Source organism: Crinia signifera, chromosome 19 (assembly GCF_055691185.1).
Source record: "Crinia signifera chromosome 19, ASM5569118v1, whole genome shotgun sequence".
In the NCBI taxonomy this organism is placed as follows: domain Eukaryota; kingdom Metazoa; phylum Chordata; class Amphibia; order Anura; family Myobatrachidae; genus Crinia; species Crinia signifera.
In genome coordinates this window covers 63,458,364-63,475,728 of record NC_139226.1, presented here as the reverse complement: position 1 = coordinate 63,475,728, position 17,365 = coordinate 63,458,364, and the positions used below count along the sequence as shown (strand labels likewise).

Here is a 17,365-nt window from a genome sequence, read left to right as displayed (position 1 = left end):
CCGTCTGCCCGGCATGTTGAAGTTTTTTTTTTTTTAATGTTCGGCGCTATGTGCATCCGCGGGCGGTGGGGGGTATGCGGCCAGGCAGGGTATGCGGCCGGGCAGGATGGGGGTATGCGGCCGGGCAGGACGGGGGAGTATTCGGCCAGGCGACAGGTGCAAGAAGGATGCAGAGGCAGCAGCAGCGCCCTGTACCTCTGCATCCATTCCGTCGGGTGACTGCTAGCAGCCGGACGGAATGGTAACCACAGCAACAGTCAGCCAATCGCAAGGCTGCCTGTTGCTTCTCTCTGTCTCAGAGTCAGACAGGAAGTGAATTCCAGTCTGCTCTAGGCTGAGCGCACGGGAGGACTCAAGGAGGAGCATGACCTAGCTAGAGGAAAAGCAGCAATGGTAGAGGTACTGTAAGTTACTTTAGTGGGAGGGAGGGCGCTACTGAATACATCTAAAATTATAGGGAACAAGGGGACAAACAAATAAATGCAAAATATGGCAGGGTGCACAAAAATAAACTAAACATTAACGTGCACAAACCCTCCCCCCTCAGCCTAACTAACCATACACCCCCCCACCCCTGAATCCTAACCTGAATTATACACACCCCAGTGTGCCTAACCCTCTCTCTACACTGCCCCACAGCCCAACCATTCACCACCCACCTGCAGCCTAACCCCACAGCCTAAACCTATATATACACTCCCCTCCACAGCCTAACCATACACACCCTGCAGCCTATAAAACTAACCACACACACCCTGCAGCCTATAACCCTAACCACACACACCCTGCAGCATATTACCCTAACCACACACACCCTGCAGCGTATCACCCTAACCACACAGGCACACGCACCCCGCAGCATATCACCCTAACCACACAGGGGATCCGATACGATTTGCCGGCGGTCGGGATCCCGGCGGTCGGAATCCCGACACTGGAATCCCGACCGCCGAAATCCCGACAAGGGGGGGACATGGATCGCCCCCCCTTGCGGGCTCGCTGCGCTCGCCACGCAGCGGGCCCGGTGCCTCGCTACGCTCGGCACGCTATTTTATTCTCCCTCTATGGGTGTCGTGGACACCCACGGAGGGAGAACGTTTCGGGATTTCGGCGGTCGGGATTCCAGTGTCGGGATTCCGACCGCCGGGATCCCGACCGCCGGCAAATTAACTGCATCCCCACACAGGCACACACACCCCGCAGCGTATCACCCTAACAACACAGGCACACATCCCCCGCAGCCTATCACCCTAACCACACAGGCACACGCACCCCGCAGCGTATCACCCTAACCACACAGGCACACATACCCTGCAGCGTATCACCCTAACCACACAGGCACACGCACCCCGCAGCGTATCACCCTAACCACACAGTCACACACACACCCTGCAGCGTATCACCCTAACCACACAGGCACACACACCCCGCAGCCTATCACCCTAACCACACAGGCACACACCCTGCAGCGTATCCCCCTAACCACACAGGCACACACACCCTGGAGCCTATCACCCTAACAACACAGGCACACACACCCTCCAGCGTATTACCCTAACCACACAGGCACACACACCCTGCAGCGTATCACCCTAACCACACAGGCACACACACCCCGCAGCCTATAACCCTAACCGTAGCCTATAACCCTAACCACACACAGCGCAGCCTATAACCCTAACCATACACACAAACACACACCCTGCAGCCTATAACCCTAACCTTATACACACACACTGAAGCCCATATTTGGTGCACACTGTTCACATTTTCAGTGGGGGGCCCAAACCATATTTTTGCACCTGGGCCCACAAAGCGCTAGTTCCGCCTGTGCTGAAGGTAATTAGTGCAGCCTGGTTGGAGAAACCAACAAGATGGCCGCCGCCAGGGAAGGCGACAGGTTTCAGAACCAGGAAGTGTGTGCAGTACACTCCAGGCAGCGTGTCCAGCAAGGCCCAGACAGAGTTCACAGCATCATGGTGCCCCAGTGTGGGAGGCATGGGTGGCAGACATGGTGGTCGTGACATACAGGATTTGTACGGAGCTCAGCTTCCCTGCGTGCTCCCGCTATCTCAGTCAGGCCACCCTTTTGTTTTAAGTTTAACCACTCGCCATACCCATGGTGTGACTGGCATACAACGGTCTGTGGTGACCACAATTTTTTTTTCTTAAACCCATTTTGTATTATGCAACTCCGGCAGTGTAGAGATTGTGGGTGTTAGTGGCTGTGAACCTAGTCTGGACCATGTCAATGTCCCCTACCCCCTCTATGTTATACAACTTTGCCATATGTTGCTTCCCTGGCCCTTTGTGTAGTGGCCAGACCCCTTTATGGGCCCATGGTGGAGTTGGGACTGGGGGTCTAAGTGGCCATGAACCTAATATGACCCCAATCAATGTCCTCTATGTTATGCAACTAGCCATATCTTGCTTCCTTTCCCACTTTGTGAAGTGGTCGGACCCCTTTTAGTGTCCCCAGGACCCCATGGTGTCTTACCCCCAAAGTATTTTTTTTTCCAGATTGTAACTCATATGTGTAACAAGTTTGTTGTAAAAGGGTGAGTTTGTTGATAAAAAGGTTGGTTTCTTAAACACCGCCTGCTGTCTTTATTTCTGTCTGAGTGCCGCCGCTCCGTTCTCCTGTTGTTTGTGGAGCTGTACCCGCATCTTCCCATTGGAAGGCACCGGACCTATATAGGCTTGTTGTGAGCCACTACAGCATTATTTCCTTGGAGTGCCGCCCTAAGAAACTTTGTGTGTATATATATATATATGTGAGTATATCAGGGTTGCCGACCCTCCCGGAATTTCCGGGAGTCTCCCGAAAATCGGGTCCCCCCTCCCGGCCCCCGGAAGGGTGGGCAACCCTCCCGGATTCAGGGGGCACCCCTGCTGTCCCCCGGATCGCGGCATTAAAATGCCGCAATCCGCGGGTCTCAGAGGAGGGGGCAGAGCTAAAATGTCACAATCGCGTAATTTTAGCCCCGCCCCCTCCACGGAGGTCCGTAAATGTACTGTTTTATCATCATGGGGCGGGGCTTAGTGATGTCACGGTTAAGCCCCGCCCCCCTGAGCGGCTGCTGCAACTCTCCTCTCCGGGCTTCTCCCGGAGAGGAGAATAACAAAGGCCCTTATTCTTGTTCGTGCGGTACGGCCCGCGTGCGGCCGTACCGCCGATGTTTTTACACTGCACATGCGCAGAGGTCAATCTGCGCATGTGCAGACCCCTTCGCCGCAGACGTATTTCGTCCGCCGCAAAGGGGGCGTATAGGGGCGTGAGAGGCATCATGCCCTCATTTCCCTATGTGTACGCCCCGCGTTTCATGGGCGTTCCCATGCAAACGCGGGGCGTACGCATGGTAATGAGGCCATGACGCAACTCATGGGGGCGGAAAGCTGACGTCGCCGGATGTCAGCTTTCAGCCCCCATACAAGCTACCACACGGACGATTGTCCGTGTGGTCTCAGCTTGCGGGAGCTGCCGCGGCGTGCGGACCTGCCTTCGATGGTCGACGACCATCGAATGCAGGGGGCAGCTCCCACCATGGTGGAGGCGTAGCCTCCACCATTTTTATGCGGATCGCCAGCCGTCCGTGTACGGACGGCCGTGGCGATCCGTAGGGTGGGCGGGGATTCGTCTGGTGCGGTCGGAGCCGCATATGCGGCTCGACCGCACCAACCAGAATAAGGGCCAAAGTCGGCAACCCTGGAGTATATATAATGTGTGTCTGTGTCGGCCCGGCACTCCCTCAACGTGGTCAAACACCCTGGTGCCTTCCAGAACAAATAGATGTAGCGAGGTAGGAACAAACAGCAGCACTCAATCTGGATTTTTCTAAAATAGTATATTAGCAAAAGAATGCAAAAACACAACGTTTCAGGGTTTAATTGCCACTTTGTATATATACACTGTTTATATCTAATAAAAACTCTCATAACTGTTTTTGTGTCTGCCTGTTAAAATCATTGATTAGTCATGCACGGATATTTTCACCTACACATAACACTGTGAATATAATAGACCCAATGAAAACAAAAAGTTCATTATATATCAAAACAAATGACTGATATTCCTCCCTGTGAGTAGTAAATACAAAATTCAGTGGATTTTTCTTTGTACAGTCTGTTTTCAGAATAAAATGTATTTAAAAATGTAGTGTTGTACTTTGCCAGAACAATTTACTTACTACATGCCACTTACATGCATTTTAGACCTCTACATGTGCCCTTTTTATGCCCTCAATGCCCTCCATATGTACCTACAGGTATATGTAAAGAAAAATCACAATACTGTAAGTCTCTTCTACATGTTTCTTCTACACATCAGTCCCCTCCACATGGTTCTTATGCAGCATCAGTCCCCTCCACATGCATCTTACCCTGCATCAGCCCCATCCACATACATCTTATTCTGCATCAGGCCTCTCCACATGGTTCTAATGCCACATCTGTTCTCTCCACATACATCTTACAGTGCATCCATCTCCTTCACATACATGTTACGCTGCATCAGTCTCCTCCACATACATCTTATGCTGCATCAGTCTCCTCCACATATATCTTATGTTGCATCAGTCTCCTTCACATGCTTCTTACGCTGCATCAGTCCTCTCCACATACATCTTACCCTGCATCAGTCCTCTCCACATACATCTTACCCTGCATCAGTCCCCTCCACATGCTTCTTTTCCTGCATCAGTCCCCTCCACTTGTTGCTTCTTATGCTGAATCAGTCCTCTCCACATGCCCTTTATGCGCCCCCACCACATACATCTTATCCTGCATCAGTAATCTCCACATGGTTCTTCCGCTGCATCAGTCCCCTTCATATGCTTCTTAACCTGCATCAGTCCCCGGTACTCTTTACCTAGAACGGCGCCCATCGCGACCATCGTATGCACTAAAAAACGGGTGCGATGCGATGCCCGCGATTTCCCATAGGTATCAATGTTAAAAGTCAGATTGGACGCGATTTTAGTGTTCAATGCCTCAATGCCCGCGATTTTTCCATAGGAAACAATGTTAAATGGGCCACAGAGCCCAAATAGTCACCCTAAAGTCTGAAATGGCCCCCACAATTGTTAACGCCACCCCACGATCAACGTGAACCCGAAGCGTGGCGAGCGCAGCGGTACGCGTCCTCCGACCTTTTCATACCCCCACTATCCACGTCGGCGTGGAGTTGAGAATAGAATAGCGTGGCGAGCGAGCCCCGCGAGGGGACGCGGATACCTTCACAGGTAAACGCGGCCCTACGCGGGCTTCACAGGTATCCGCGTCCCCTCGCGGGGCTCGCTGCGCTCGCCACGCTTCGGGCTTGGTGGCTCGCTGCGCTCGCCACACTATTCTATTCTCAACTCCACGCCGAAGTGGATAGTGGGGGTATGAAAAGGTCGGAGGACGCGTACCGCCGCCCCGCGCGGGCCCGCTGCGCTCGCCACGCTTCGGGTTCACGTTGATCGTGGGGTGGCGTTAAAAATTGTGGGGGCCATTTAAGACTTCAGGGGGACTATTAGGGCTCTGTGGCCCATTTAACATTGTTTCCTATGTAAAAATCGCGGGCATTGAGGCATTTAACACTATAATCGCGTCCAATCTGACTTTTAACATTGATCCCTATGGAAAAATCGCGGGCATCGCGTCGCACCCGTTTTTTATGTGCATACGATGACCGCGATTTTTTACCCCCGACGCCCGCGATGCCAATCGCGGGCGCCGTTCTAGGTAAAGAGTACCCAGTCCCCTCCACATGCTTCTTACCCTGCATCATTCACCTCTACATGCACCTTCCGCTGCATCAGTCCACTCCACATACTTCTTACGCTGCATCAGTCTCCTCCACATGCTTCTTACGTTGCATCATTCCCCTCCACATGCTGCTTACGCTGCATCAGTCCCCTCCACATGCTTCTTACCCTGCATCAGTTACCTCCACATACATCTTACCCTGCATCAGTCCCCTCCACATACATCTTATGCTGCATCAGTCCTCTCCACAAACATCTTATGCTGCATCAGTCCTCTCCACATACATCTTATGCTACTGTACATCAGACCCTCAACATACTTCTTACCTTGCATCAGTCTTCTGCACATGCTTCTTATGCTGCATCAGTCCCCTACACATACATCTTACCCTGCAGCAGTCTCTTCCACATGCCCATTATTTGCCATAAGTCCTCTACAAGTCCCTGTAATTGTAATATTGGTCTAGTTTTGTTGCGTCTGAGCATTAGCACAAATTAACGTATGTTTGTGTCCTCACACAGAGAGCATTTACTCCCCAGTGCATCACATATTGACGTTCACCTTGGGAGAAGACCACACCACCCAATCTCTTTCAGCACACAGTAAACAGGCCACGCATTTATTTATTATATCAGACCATTACAAAGAGAAGGAGTTTGTCAAACTTTCATATACTGTAGGTTCAGTGGCGTAAGTTCATCCCAGTTGCCCTGGTGCCCCCCCAAATAGCTCATTCAGGGCCTTATTTTGGTTCATTCTTTCTGACAAAATCCTTCTTAGATGGGCAAAACCATGTGCACTGCAGGTGGGGCAGATGTAACATGTGCAGAGAGAATTAGATTTGGGTGAGTAATTTTGTTTCTGTGCAGGGAAAATACTGACTGCTTTATTTTTACACTGCAATATAGATCTCACTTTGAAGTAAAACCCCACCCAAATCTAATTCTCTCTGCACATGTTAAATCTGCCCCACCTGCAGTGCACATGGTTTTGCCCATCTAAGAAGGATTTTGTCAGAAAGAATGAACCAAAATAAGGCCCTCAGTAAGGTGTCTGTCTCCAGTAAGGTCATGGGTCTAATACAGGGTGTGACACTTGCAAAAATGATGTTACAAGGGGGAGTAAGCCACATTAGCAATATCAACTGATTCCAATTAACGGATTCAAACTCAAAGGGAAGGAGAGGTGTCCCCTTGGGAGCAGGAGCCCGGCGGCAGATGACTCCATTGCCTCCCAGAGTTCTGCCTCTGTGTAGGTTATAGGAATTTGATGGTTAAACCTTATAATTTAGCTTGTTTTACCTTGACAGTAATTGCCTTGTGTAAATTTGTGGTGAAAGGGTTAAAATAGTGAGACGGTATTTTCATAATTTTGTTTTCAGATTTATGGGTAATTTACTAAGATGAGAGTTCTATTGAAGATAGGATTTAGCAACCAATCAGATTCTGCTTCTAACTTATTTTACACCTTCTAGAAGATAAAATATAGATATCCCATCCTCATGTCTATTCCCCCCCCCCCCCCCGTTACTGTATAATGTGTGTGTTAAGCATGAAGATATTTATCCAGGTCTTTGTAAAAGCTACTAACGTTGCATATATATATATATATATATATATATATATATATATATATATATATATATATATATATATAAGCAGACAGACCATTCGGCACTCCTATAAACCAGTTTACTTACTGGGTCGAGGTTCCCCCGCCATTTAGCCCCCTTGCCGTCCGCATTGAATATTGCCCACAGTATAGACAGAACTGCCATATAACCCCTACGGATAATGATGGATGATACCGTGCACCATACTTGAGAACTCCCCCAGGATGTTCAAAGGAGTCACATAATGGGTCTGATTCAGATCTGTTCCCTGTGCTGCAAATTTGCAGTATGAATGATTATCGGATGACCACGCATGTTCACGATACCCTACTCGCAGCGGGTGTTTTGAGGCGGTAACGATGCGTTTCTGGACGTGCCCAGGGGGGGGGGGGGGGGGCGTTGGGAGGGCCATTGACGTCAGGGGGGAAATCATATGATGTTAATGATTTTCATGTGTGCATGGCTGAGGACCCTGGGGATGTAAAAAATCCAGGGGCTAGATGATGTGATTTGTACAGAATCATGTAATTGTGGCCTTCGCTCACTCTGAAAATGATGCAAATGACAGCATTAGGATCAGCATGATTACCTGGGCGTCCCTTCCAGAATATACAGAGGGACATTTAATAAGTATGCATGCACTTGTTAATCATAGTGATTTCAGTTCTGATGCTGCTTCTTATCTGCTACACTTATACTCTTTGAAGTTGAAATACCTTCTACATTAATGGTTCCCAAACTTTTTGATATCACAGCACCCTAGAATATTAGCATTTGTTCACATTACCCAGTGGACCTAATGTCTATTATTAATAAATATGGCACACATTATTAAATTATGTAAATTGTGTTTACCTGTCACCTTTAGGTTAAGTTGGGTATAGTATAACTTACCGACAGTCGGGATTCCAATTGTCATTTCTCTGACATCAGAATCCCAACTGTTTAGAGCCTGACAGAGGGGCAAGCACATTGAAGCCCCTTGCGGGCTTGTTGCGTTTGCCACGCTGCCTTATTCTATTCTCCCGCTATGGGGGTTGTGGACCCCCACGAGCGAAAAAAGCCTGTGTAAGTCGGCTCCTGACAGTCGGGGTTCCGATACTGGAGAAACGACCGTCTTAGTCCCAACTATCGGTGAGTCATCCAGCACCTGTTATATGGTGGTGCAAAGTGTTCTGTTTGTCCAAATATTTTATGATTGGCAGCCACCAGCTCTGGTGTTAACTATCACATTAAGCATAAATAATGTGATTTGGTTCTGGACCACCAAATTATGGCACTCCTGCAAGTGGCCCGTGGCACCCCAGGGTGCCATGGGACCCAGTTTGGGAACCAATGCTCTAGATGGTGCTTTTGCTATATCAATAAAAGTGGAGCACATCAGTTTAAATGTAGCTTTACTAGACCACATTACACAGAGCTCATTGGCTTGGCAGTCTCACGGCACAGATATCACTTCCAGCAGGACTAAACAGATTCTGTTTCACAAACCCCATTGGAAGCCATCTAGCAAAGACCTTATTGTCGGGCATATTGCAAAGGCCTAATTGCCATCCACACAGCACAGATTCTGTTGTCTGCATTTGGGCAGAGCTAAGTGACAAATGCAGAAAATAATGGGGTGCGTGCCAGTGCTAGAGCTAACATGGTATATGCAGGTTTACATGCGGAACACATAGGTTTGTTTGACAATCAGTATTTCAGCAGTGGGTATGTTGAAAGCACAATGCTGAAATTACTAAAATACTTGAAACAGCGTTGTTAGCATGTCGGCATAAGACTGGCATTGTGTTTCTGACATGCTGATTGTCGACATGACTGCATACAAACAGTTGTGGTCATTAGGTTGACAGTGATTAGGTCGACCACTATTGGTCAACAGTCATTAGGTCTGCACATGAAAAAGGTTAACGTGCCTTAGGTCGACATGGTCAAAAGGTCATCACAAGCAAATGTCAGCATTGAAAAGTCGACATGTTAAACAGTCAACATGTTTTTTTCATTTTTTTGGTGTCCACATGGGCACGGTATTAATGCACCTCGCTGCGCTCAGGGCACTATTTTATCTTACCTCTATGTCCACTCTGATGGCAAAGTATGAACAAGTCGGTTTAAAAAAAATATGACCTCATGCCAAATGTTTTCCATACTGACTTTTTGCTTGTATCAACAATTTGACCATTTCGACCTAACTAGTCCCCCACTAGTGCCTAAACCTACCACCACTCCACCTAAGTCCCCCCCCAGCCTAATCCTAAGTACCCCCACTAGTGCCTAAACCTACCACTGCTCCACCCTAAGTCCCCCTCAAGTGCCCAAACCTACCACTACTCCATCCTAAGTCCCTCCCCCCAGCCACTCAGCCTAATCCTAAATACCCCCACTAGTGCCTAAACCTACCACTAATCCATCCTAAGCCCCTCCCCCAGCCACTCAGCCTAATCCTAAGTACCCCCACTAGTGCCTAAACCTACCACTAATCCATCCTAAGCCCCTCCCCCAGCCGCTCAGCCTAATCCTAAGTACCCCTAGTGTCTAAACCTAGTGTCCGGATTCCGGTGTTGGCATCCTGATCCTGTGCAAGGTTTCCAGTGCCGGTCTTCTGATAGCAGACGGGATGCTAGCGTCAGTATACTGAATGCAGCATCCTGTCAGGAGGCTGACTGCATCCCCACAGTATTGCCCTGAGAGTTTCAGATGCTGTCTGGCTGGGCACGCTGTAATAGGCAGCTTCCTCTGTGCTGAATGTTATACAGTATGTAAGTTACTTCCCAGGTTTACCTCGTGTTACACTGTGCTCAGCGAGAATATAGCACATTTACTTGTTACAAATAGTAGTATAGAGTTTGGCGGATTTGTCCACACCTATGTACCTGAAAGATAAACAACTAAAGTGAAACCAGAATAAACTATTTTAAAATAAAGTTCGTTTTTTCCCTTTTTATTTCAAGTCAATGTAAAATATGAGTTAGTGCTAAAACGTTCTAATTAAAAACATATCCATCTCTGGAGGAAAAAGTTTTGCAGCAGCAGCACTGTCCTTGGTCCTTAGCTTAACATCTTACTCTATGTCCACATCACTGCCATATGGCGCGCATACTCCTCGCGCCAATCGGTGCCAGGATCATTTGTATCTTCATCCTCAACTTGTGTGGTTAACTGGGTGTTAGATCGGAGGCCATGAGTGCATCTGGTGGATTCCATTCCTCTGGTTTGTAACAGCAATGTCTCTCTGTGCAGTGAACATTCCCACCGCTTTGGATCTTTCATGTCTTTTTCTATAAATCCTTCTGTATAGACTCCCCTTGGTGCCCCCTTTGGAAGTCAGTTGGTAGTTCCAATGCATGATACTGACGGTAATAGAAATATGGAAAGAGTCTGGCTGGGTAAAAAGAACAATAACCATTACAAAAAATATAAAACTGTAGGCAGTGGGACCATTCAGAGAAAGTTACTCTGCCAGCACAGGAGGGTAAGAGGGTTTAATACCAAGTAAGGGAAAGCGGAATGAGTCTTAGCACCCAATGCTCCTTGCCAAAGAGGTTAAGAGCACAACAGCTCAGTCCTTGTTTTGTGTCTGTTAGTCATTTCTGTAGAGTGGAGGAACCATCGGGAGAGCAAAAGCAATCATCTAGGATACAACGTCTGTCCGGCAAGGTGTTTCAGTGTCTTCCTGGGTTGCACTGATAAAGGATGTTCGCATGCTAGGAGAGTACTGACAGAATCCACATGGAAATATGCAAAAAAGGGAAGAGAAAAGATTATTTATAATACAAAATAATAAACAGCAAATAAATATCTTAACATTAGCGGTAGATTCACTATTTTGAATGGACTGTGGCATACTCTCCCAGCTTTAAGGCATGTTGTATTGTGGCTAACAGAGCACACAGCCCATTTTCTTAGGGGGTGCACCATTGGAGGGGCGTGTCCATCGCTGGCTACTGAGCTTGTCTATCACCGCCTACTGAGCATCAATGCAAATTTATTAGGTGACTTATTTCTGTATATGGGCTTCAGAATGAATCATTCCCCCCACACATACACTAGAAATAGGGACAGTGCGCGCCTAAGGTATGCTGCAAAAATTTACACTGTAATGCCCATTACATATAATGCCACACACTGCAGTGCCCATTACACATAATGCCACACACTGCAGTGCCCATTACACATAATGCCACACACGGCAATGCCCATTACACATAATGCTACACGCTGTAATGACCATTAAACATAATGCCACATACCGTAATGCCTATTAAACATAATTACATACACCCTAATGCCCATTACACATAATGCCACCCACCGTAATGCCCTTTACAAATTATACCACACAACATAATGCCTATTACACAGAATGTGCGTGTGGCCTGCTGTGGGTTGGAGGTCGACGTGCTAGCCGCAGTGAGGGAGTGTGTGTGTTGGGCATTAGAAGGTGCCTCGGCAAACCCGGCACTCCCCCTGCACACGCCTACTTTCAAATCACATCTTCACAAACCGCCAACATCTGAGTTTTAGACCGAGACATAATATGCTGATTCAGAGTTGGCGACTGTTGGAACTGCTTTAGCATCTTTTGCCATAGTCAAATCTGTGACTTTATACTAATGCTAATATAAGCCTTACTTTTGCATCTTTAGATGCAACAATCCTGCTTGGTGGCCTTTAAATGCTACCACACCTGCCGCCGTCATCACTTGGTAAAACAGGCCACTTTTCATGAACCACTTTTCATAGTCTTCTACTATGAAAAGTAGATCTTTAGGTATGTGTCCAGCTTTAGATGAATGCATGATTGAAAAACATTGACGATTTGCTCAACTATCAGTCAGGGCCGGATTTGTGCCTAGGCCCGTGAGGCACCGGCCTCAGGGCGGCACTAATTAAGGGCGGCAGGCAGTCTGACATTCTGTTAAATGGCACAGCGGGTGGGCAGTGGCGAGTGACTAGCGCCGCCGCCGCAAATTATCCTATGTCGGCGGCAGCGCCGCTCATCACCCGCCACTGCCCACCACTCTGCCATGCATTACATCACCGCTTAGTGGCTGGATCCGACGGTCCCCCTGCGCGTCCGAAAATGGCTCATTGCTGCCGGCTCCCGCCCATTGGCTACTCCACACACACAGTCTATTGGCTGCTGTGTATCCAGCAGCTGAGCTGATTGGCGCGCAGATCCTTCCTGCGCTCAGTCAGTCACAGTGTGTGAGCCGGAGAGAGACTGATGGAGACACTGTGCTAATCACTGTACTAATAAGTGCCTCCCTCCGGGTCCTCCGTACAGTGAGCAGTCCAGAGTGCTTAAAAAAATATGAAGGTGGGCTACAGTTAAATTTTTATGAAATATATAAATAACAAAATATATATACATTTATGATTACAATAAAACAGGGTTGCCGACCCTCCCGGAATTACCGGGAGGATCCCGAAAATCTGGTCCTCCTCCCGGCCCCCCGGAAAGGTGGGCAACCCTCCCGGATTCTGGGGGACCCCCACGCCACCCCCCGATTGCGGCGTCTTCCCCATACCTTTGGATTGAAATCCATCAATCCGCGGGTCTCAGAGGAGGGGGCGGAGCTAAAATCGCGTCATTTTAGCCCCGCCCCCTCCACGTAGATCTGTGAATTGGGGTTTTTACCATCCTGGGGGTGGGGCTTAATGATGTATAGCTCAAGCCCGCCCCCCGAACTGCAGCTGGAAGTCTCCTCTCCGACAGAAAAAGTCGGCAACCCTGCATTAAAATAGGGGGGGGGGGCAAAAAATGTTGTGCCTAGGGGCGGCCTGGCCCCTAAATTCGCCCCTGCTATCAGTATTGCATGACTCAGATTCAGTTTAAAGTACCGCATGTGGTACCTGACAAGCGATACCCTGCCAACTCACCTGGCAGCTGCTGGGCAGCAGGATCGCACACGATACATCGTATGCGGTCCTTTTGAATACAATGTATTGTATGCTATCCCAGCAAGGGCTACAGGCTGCGATAAATATTCATGGTAGCCCATAGGATCTGCGACTGCAATGCAAGGTGCACGGGTACGCAATTGCAGGAAAATAACAGGCAATGTGTCACTTTTCATGCGATCTGTTGCAGCAATGCGTCAGAATTGCATAAAAAGTGGCCATATGGCACTAGTGGATGGGGGTACCTAAGTGTGTAATGTATCAAACAGTGCTTTTTCGAAGGGTGGGGGTGGATCGTCACAAGCAAACAATGAAAAAATAAATTATAAAGAGATATCGGGTAATATTAGGTATACCAACATACGACCAGTGATGACTATTATAGTCAGTGGTGCTGGGTTGGTGGTGCTCCCAAGAGTTCAGCAATGAAGCTGATTGAAAACGGGGTGTCCAGAGAGGGACAAAGGAAGAACAATACTAGGTTTTTGGGGCACTCTTTTACAAATATGGTGAAAAAATGTCAAATGGTTGAATTAATAATTAACCTTTATTGGGGTTCACTTAAAATATGTGGGCGTCAAAAATAAAGCATTAAAAGTAAAGCATAAATGATTCAATGCTTAGAAAGAGTAACAGATTAGAAATATAATTACGATAATGCATCACAATATATATCATAACACAATACAAAGTCACATTGACTGGGCGAAAATGTTTTCCACCAAGGGGACCACCCCCCGTTGAGTCGAAGAAATGTTCAACTCCGTAGAGATTACCATAAATAGGGTATTGGTGATTAAGGGGTTCACAGCAGTTGCGGATACGTGCTAGCAATCTTTATATATAGAATAGACCAGGAAAAGAGCAAGGACAGAGAAATGGTCTTTATTGTCGTGCCTGGTATTCGGGGTACCCCACTGTTCATACAGCACCAGATCTTCCCTATCAGCTGCAGTCCCCGCACGGCTCCGGGCAGCACATAAGATTTAGAAAATCTTATGTGCAGCCGTCCGACCTCCTGACTCCGATCCGATGCGCACGGGGCCGCGCATCGGGTCAGAGGGGATGTCTACATATGCAATTTGGGCCAATTTTACGGCCCGATTCGTCCGAATCAGGCAAAATCGTGCCCAAATCGCATAGTGTATGGGTGCCTTAAGAATAGAAAAGTCATCAGCCTGATGGCCAGCAACATGGAGTCGCAACCCCATGCTGAGAAGGCTGGGACCCACTTTGGGGTCAGGATCCACAGTTTGAGAACCGCTGAAATACAATATAGCCATTTTCTTTCTTTTTTTTTTTTTTTAAGAAATTTGTATTTGATTTTTTATTGGGAGAAGGTCCGGTTATAAACCAATCAGTAAGACAATGCAAAGACAACGCTGCGTAGATGGACCAGAAAGTTGATCAGTAATAGGCTGGAGGAGGGTAGGTTTAAAGAGAGAGGGGTTTGGGGAAAAGATAAGAAGACGGAGACAGGGGGAGCAGGGATGGGAGAAGAGAGAGAGGAGGTGATTCTCCATAATTATGGAAAAGACTTGTGAGGGGGAGGGGGTGGGGCCGGGAATGCTGGCAGTCCAAATAAAGAATTAAGGAAAGACACAGTATAGCCATTTTCTATAAGGTTAATTTGATTATTCCGCAGTAGAAGAAAAAAGTGCAAGTTAAAATTGGTTTGGGCTTATTTCTATGCACATGCTGACAGATGCACCTGGGAAATTCAGTTGTTAGTTGTAATCATTGGTGGAAATTATTTGCTTGTATTTTTTTGGCTTCCAATTCTTCATGGGGATTATGATAAAAAGCTCTAACTTTTTTTCCAACCATGGCCTTAATAATGCCCAAATATATCAGATCAAGCCTCTAAACCAGGGGTGTCAAACACAAGGCCCGCGGGCCAAATCCGGCCCGCCAGACCTCTTCATGTGGCCCGCGCAGCCGCCGCCAGCCTTCACCAACTAGAAAGCCGCCTCTTCAGTGCATGCGCGGCAGCCTACAAGCCAGAGAACGTCTGCCCTCTAGCGCAGTGCCGCCGGTCGTCAACCCCTCCGCTCCCACCTGCTGTATAGGAGCCAGAGAGAGGAAAGAGCACGTCCGTCGTGGTGAATGGTGCTGCTGCTGCTGTGCGCTCCAGGTCACTTACTGCTGAGTGTGCACTGCACAGTGACCGGGAGCACGCTGCCCCCCAATCCTGGATAGATAGTGCGAGGAGCGCTACTCACAGGAGGGAGGGGGAAATGCGCCTGTGTGAGAGCGCAGCTGTGTCCTTGGTGGTGGAGCAGCTCAGACTGGAGTGGATGCATCAGAGCGGGTAGGTGTCAAACTCTCTGCCTATGTGTGTGTGTGTGTGTGTGTGCACTGGCACATTGCAGCCCATCATTAATTGCTGTGTCCCATGATAATAAGCAGGACATATGCCCTAAGACGGAGTGCTGCCCCCCTGTGCAGGCAGCGTGTGCCCTAATGCACTGCAGTTCACAGCAATAGCAGGAGGGAAATGCTACTGCTGAGTTACAGTGGTATTATTTGGGAGATACTTGTATGAAGGACACTATTATGATAATAAAGAGTGGACACATAGTCCTACAGATACAACCGGCCCTTTGAGGGTGACCAAACTGCTGATGCGGCCCCCGATGAATTTGAGTTTGACACAGTTTAGAGTCTAAACTGTTAGAATGTTCATGTTGCAAGATGTTGCCAAACCTAAATGCACTACTCAGCCTTGTGGCAGAGCTTCCCATTCACTAACAATACGGACAATACAACCTGGATGCTAGGCCTAGTGATGGACGGGGAAGGTAACTGCAAAGTGGGAACAATTTTGGGTACAACTTTAGTGCTTTGGGCTGATTCAGGCCTGCTGGTTAGGCTGCGTATATTCACTGCCTAACGAGTAGGTAAACGCCACCTCGCTGAACACCCCCCCCACCCCTGCCGACTGAATCCCCGTGACATGATGTGAACAGCGGTGTGCACTTACACATCCGCTTGCATAAGTCTGCACAGAGGGGAAATCATTCGATGGTTACTCACCATCAAAGGATTTCTCCTCTCTTTGCAGAGAAAAGTAATCCTGGACTTACGGTTATCCTGGCCGTTCTTGGGGGCGGGTGCTGATGTCATGTGAATTCATCCACCCGCCCCGAGCAAGCAGGGGAAGGCTTGCATTAGCTGGGGTCCACCCAGAATTTCTATTGGCGTGCCCACTATTTTGCGAACGTCCCAGCGCGTGAAGAACTCTATGAAGGCGTTCCATCTGGGGGTTTGCGCATGAGCGACTATGTGAATTCGCACACCTCAATCGGAGACGGGGCTGAATTCGCTGCTCAGCGAGCAGGTCTGAATTGGCCTCTTTATATATTTTTTTTTGGGGTGAGGTGGGGTCTTCTCTTCCTTCTTATGTATGTGCCTGGCCACAGGTCCTCTACGCTATTGTACCTTGTGTATGTTTCCCCTCTATGGTTTCTAACCTCCCTGACTGTTGAGTAGAATTATGAATTTAATAGAGGACTTTTCTATATTACATTTCCAGAGTGTGCTGTGTGATAATGTAATAGAAGTGATTATAAAATGCATTTTCCTATTGTATATTGATCACTAAAATACACTCAGTGAGTTTAAATTGGATTTGAACTGGATTGTGCCCTACTCCCTCACCGAAACAAACCGCAAGTTCTCGATCATTACACCCATTCTCCTACTCAATTCGTCCTCCGGCAACCTCACCTGCTAATCTGACACATAGGGGGAAATTTACTAAAGGAAATTTGTAAAAAACAAAAATAGGTGTATTTGTATCCAGAAATACACTCATTTTTGACATTTACTATCCCGAAAATACGGCAATTCGTATTCGTATTGATGTGCTATCAATACGAATACGAATTGCCGTATTTTCGGGATAGTAAATGTCAAAAATAAGTGTATTTCTGGATACAAATACACCTATTTTTTTTACAAATTTCCTGTAGCAAATTTCCCCCATAGGGTCTGATTCAGCCTCAGGCGCAGAAGTGCGAAAATCACTATCATATGTTGCAGTGCAAATGCATGGAGACAAAGTGCTGGATGTGACCGCAGTTTGACTGACAGTAAAAG

At 47.9% G+C, this 17,365-nt stretch overlaps 1 protein-coding gene and 1 long non-coding RNA gene across 3 annotated transcripts in view; one reads left to right on the top strand and one right to left on the bottom strand.

Annotated features, from left to right (window-relative positions):
• The first annotated feature begins 316 nt into the window (after window positions 1-316).
• Window positions 317-17,365, top strand: part of LOC146042612 (uncharacterized) — a 54,550-nt gene continuing 37,501 nt past the window's right edge. Inside the window, exon 1 of the long non-coding RNA XR_014463943.1 lies at window positions 317-399. This is a non-coding gene — a long non-coding RNA (uncharacterized LOC146042612). The remainder of the gene's footprint in view (window positions 400-17,365) is intronic.
• TTYH1 (tweety family member 1) overlaps window positions 10,273-17,365 on the bottom strand; it is a 154,139-nt gene continuing 147,046 nt past the window's right edge. For both annotated transcript variants that reach the window (XM_083162687.1, XM_083162689.1), the window contains exon 14: window positions 10,273-11,075. In XM_083162687.1, coding sequence (XP_083018813.1) covers window positions 10,992-11,075 — 84 coding nt within the window. In that variant the 3' untranslated portion in view covers window positions 10,273-10,991. The remainder of the gene's footprint in view (window positions 11,076-17,365) is intronic.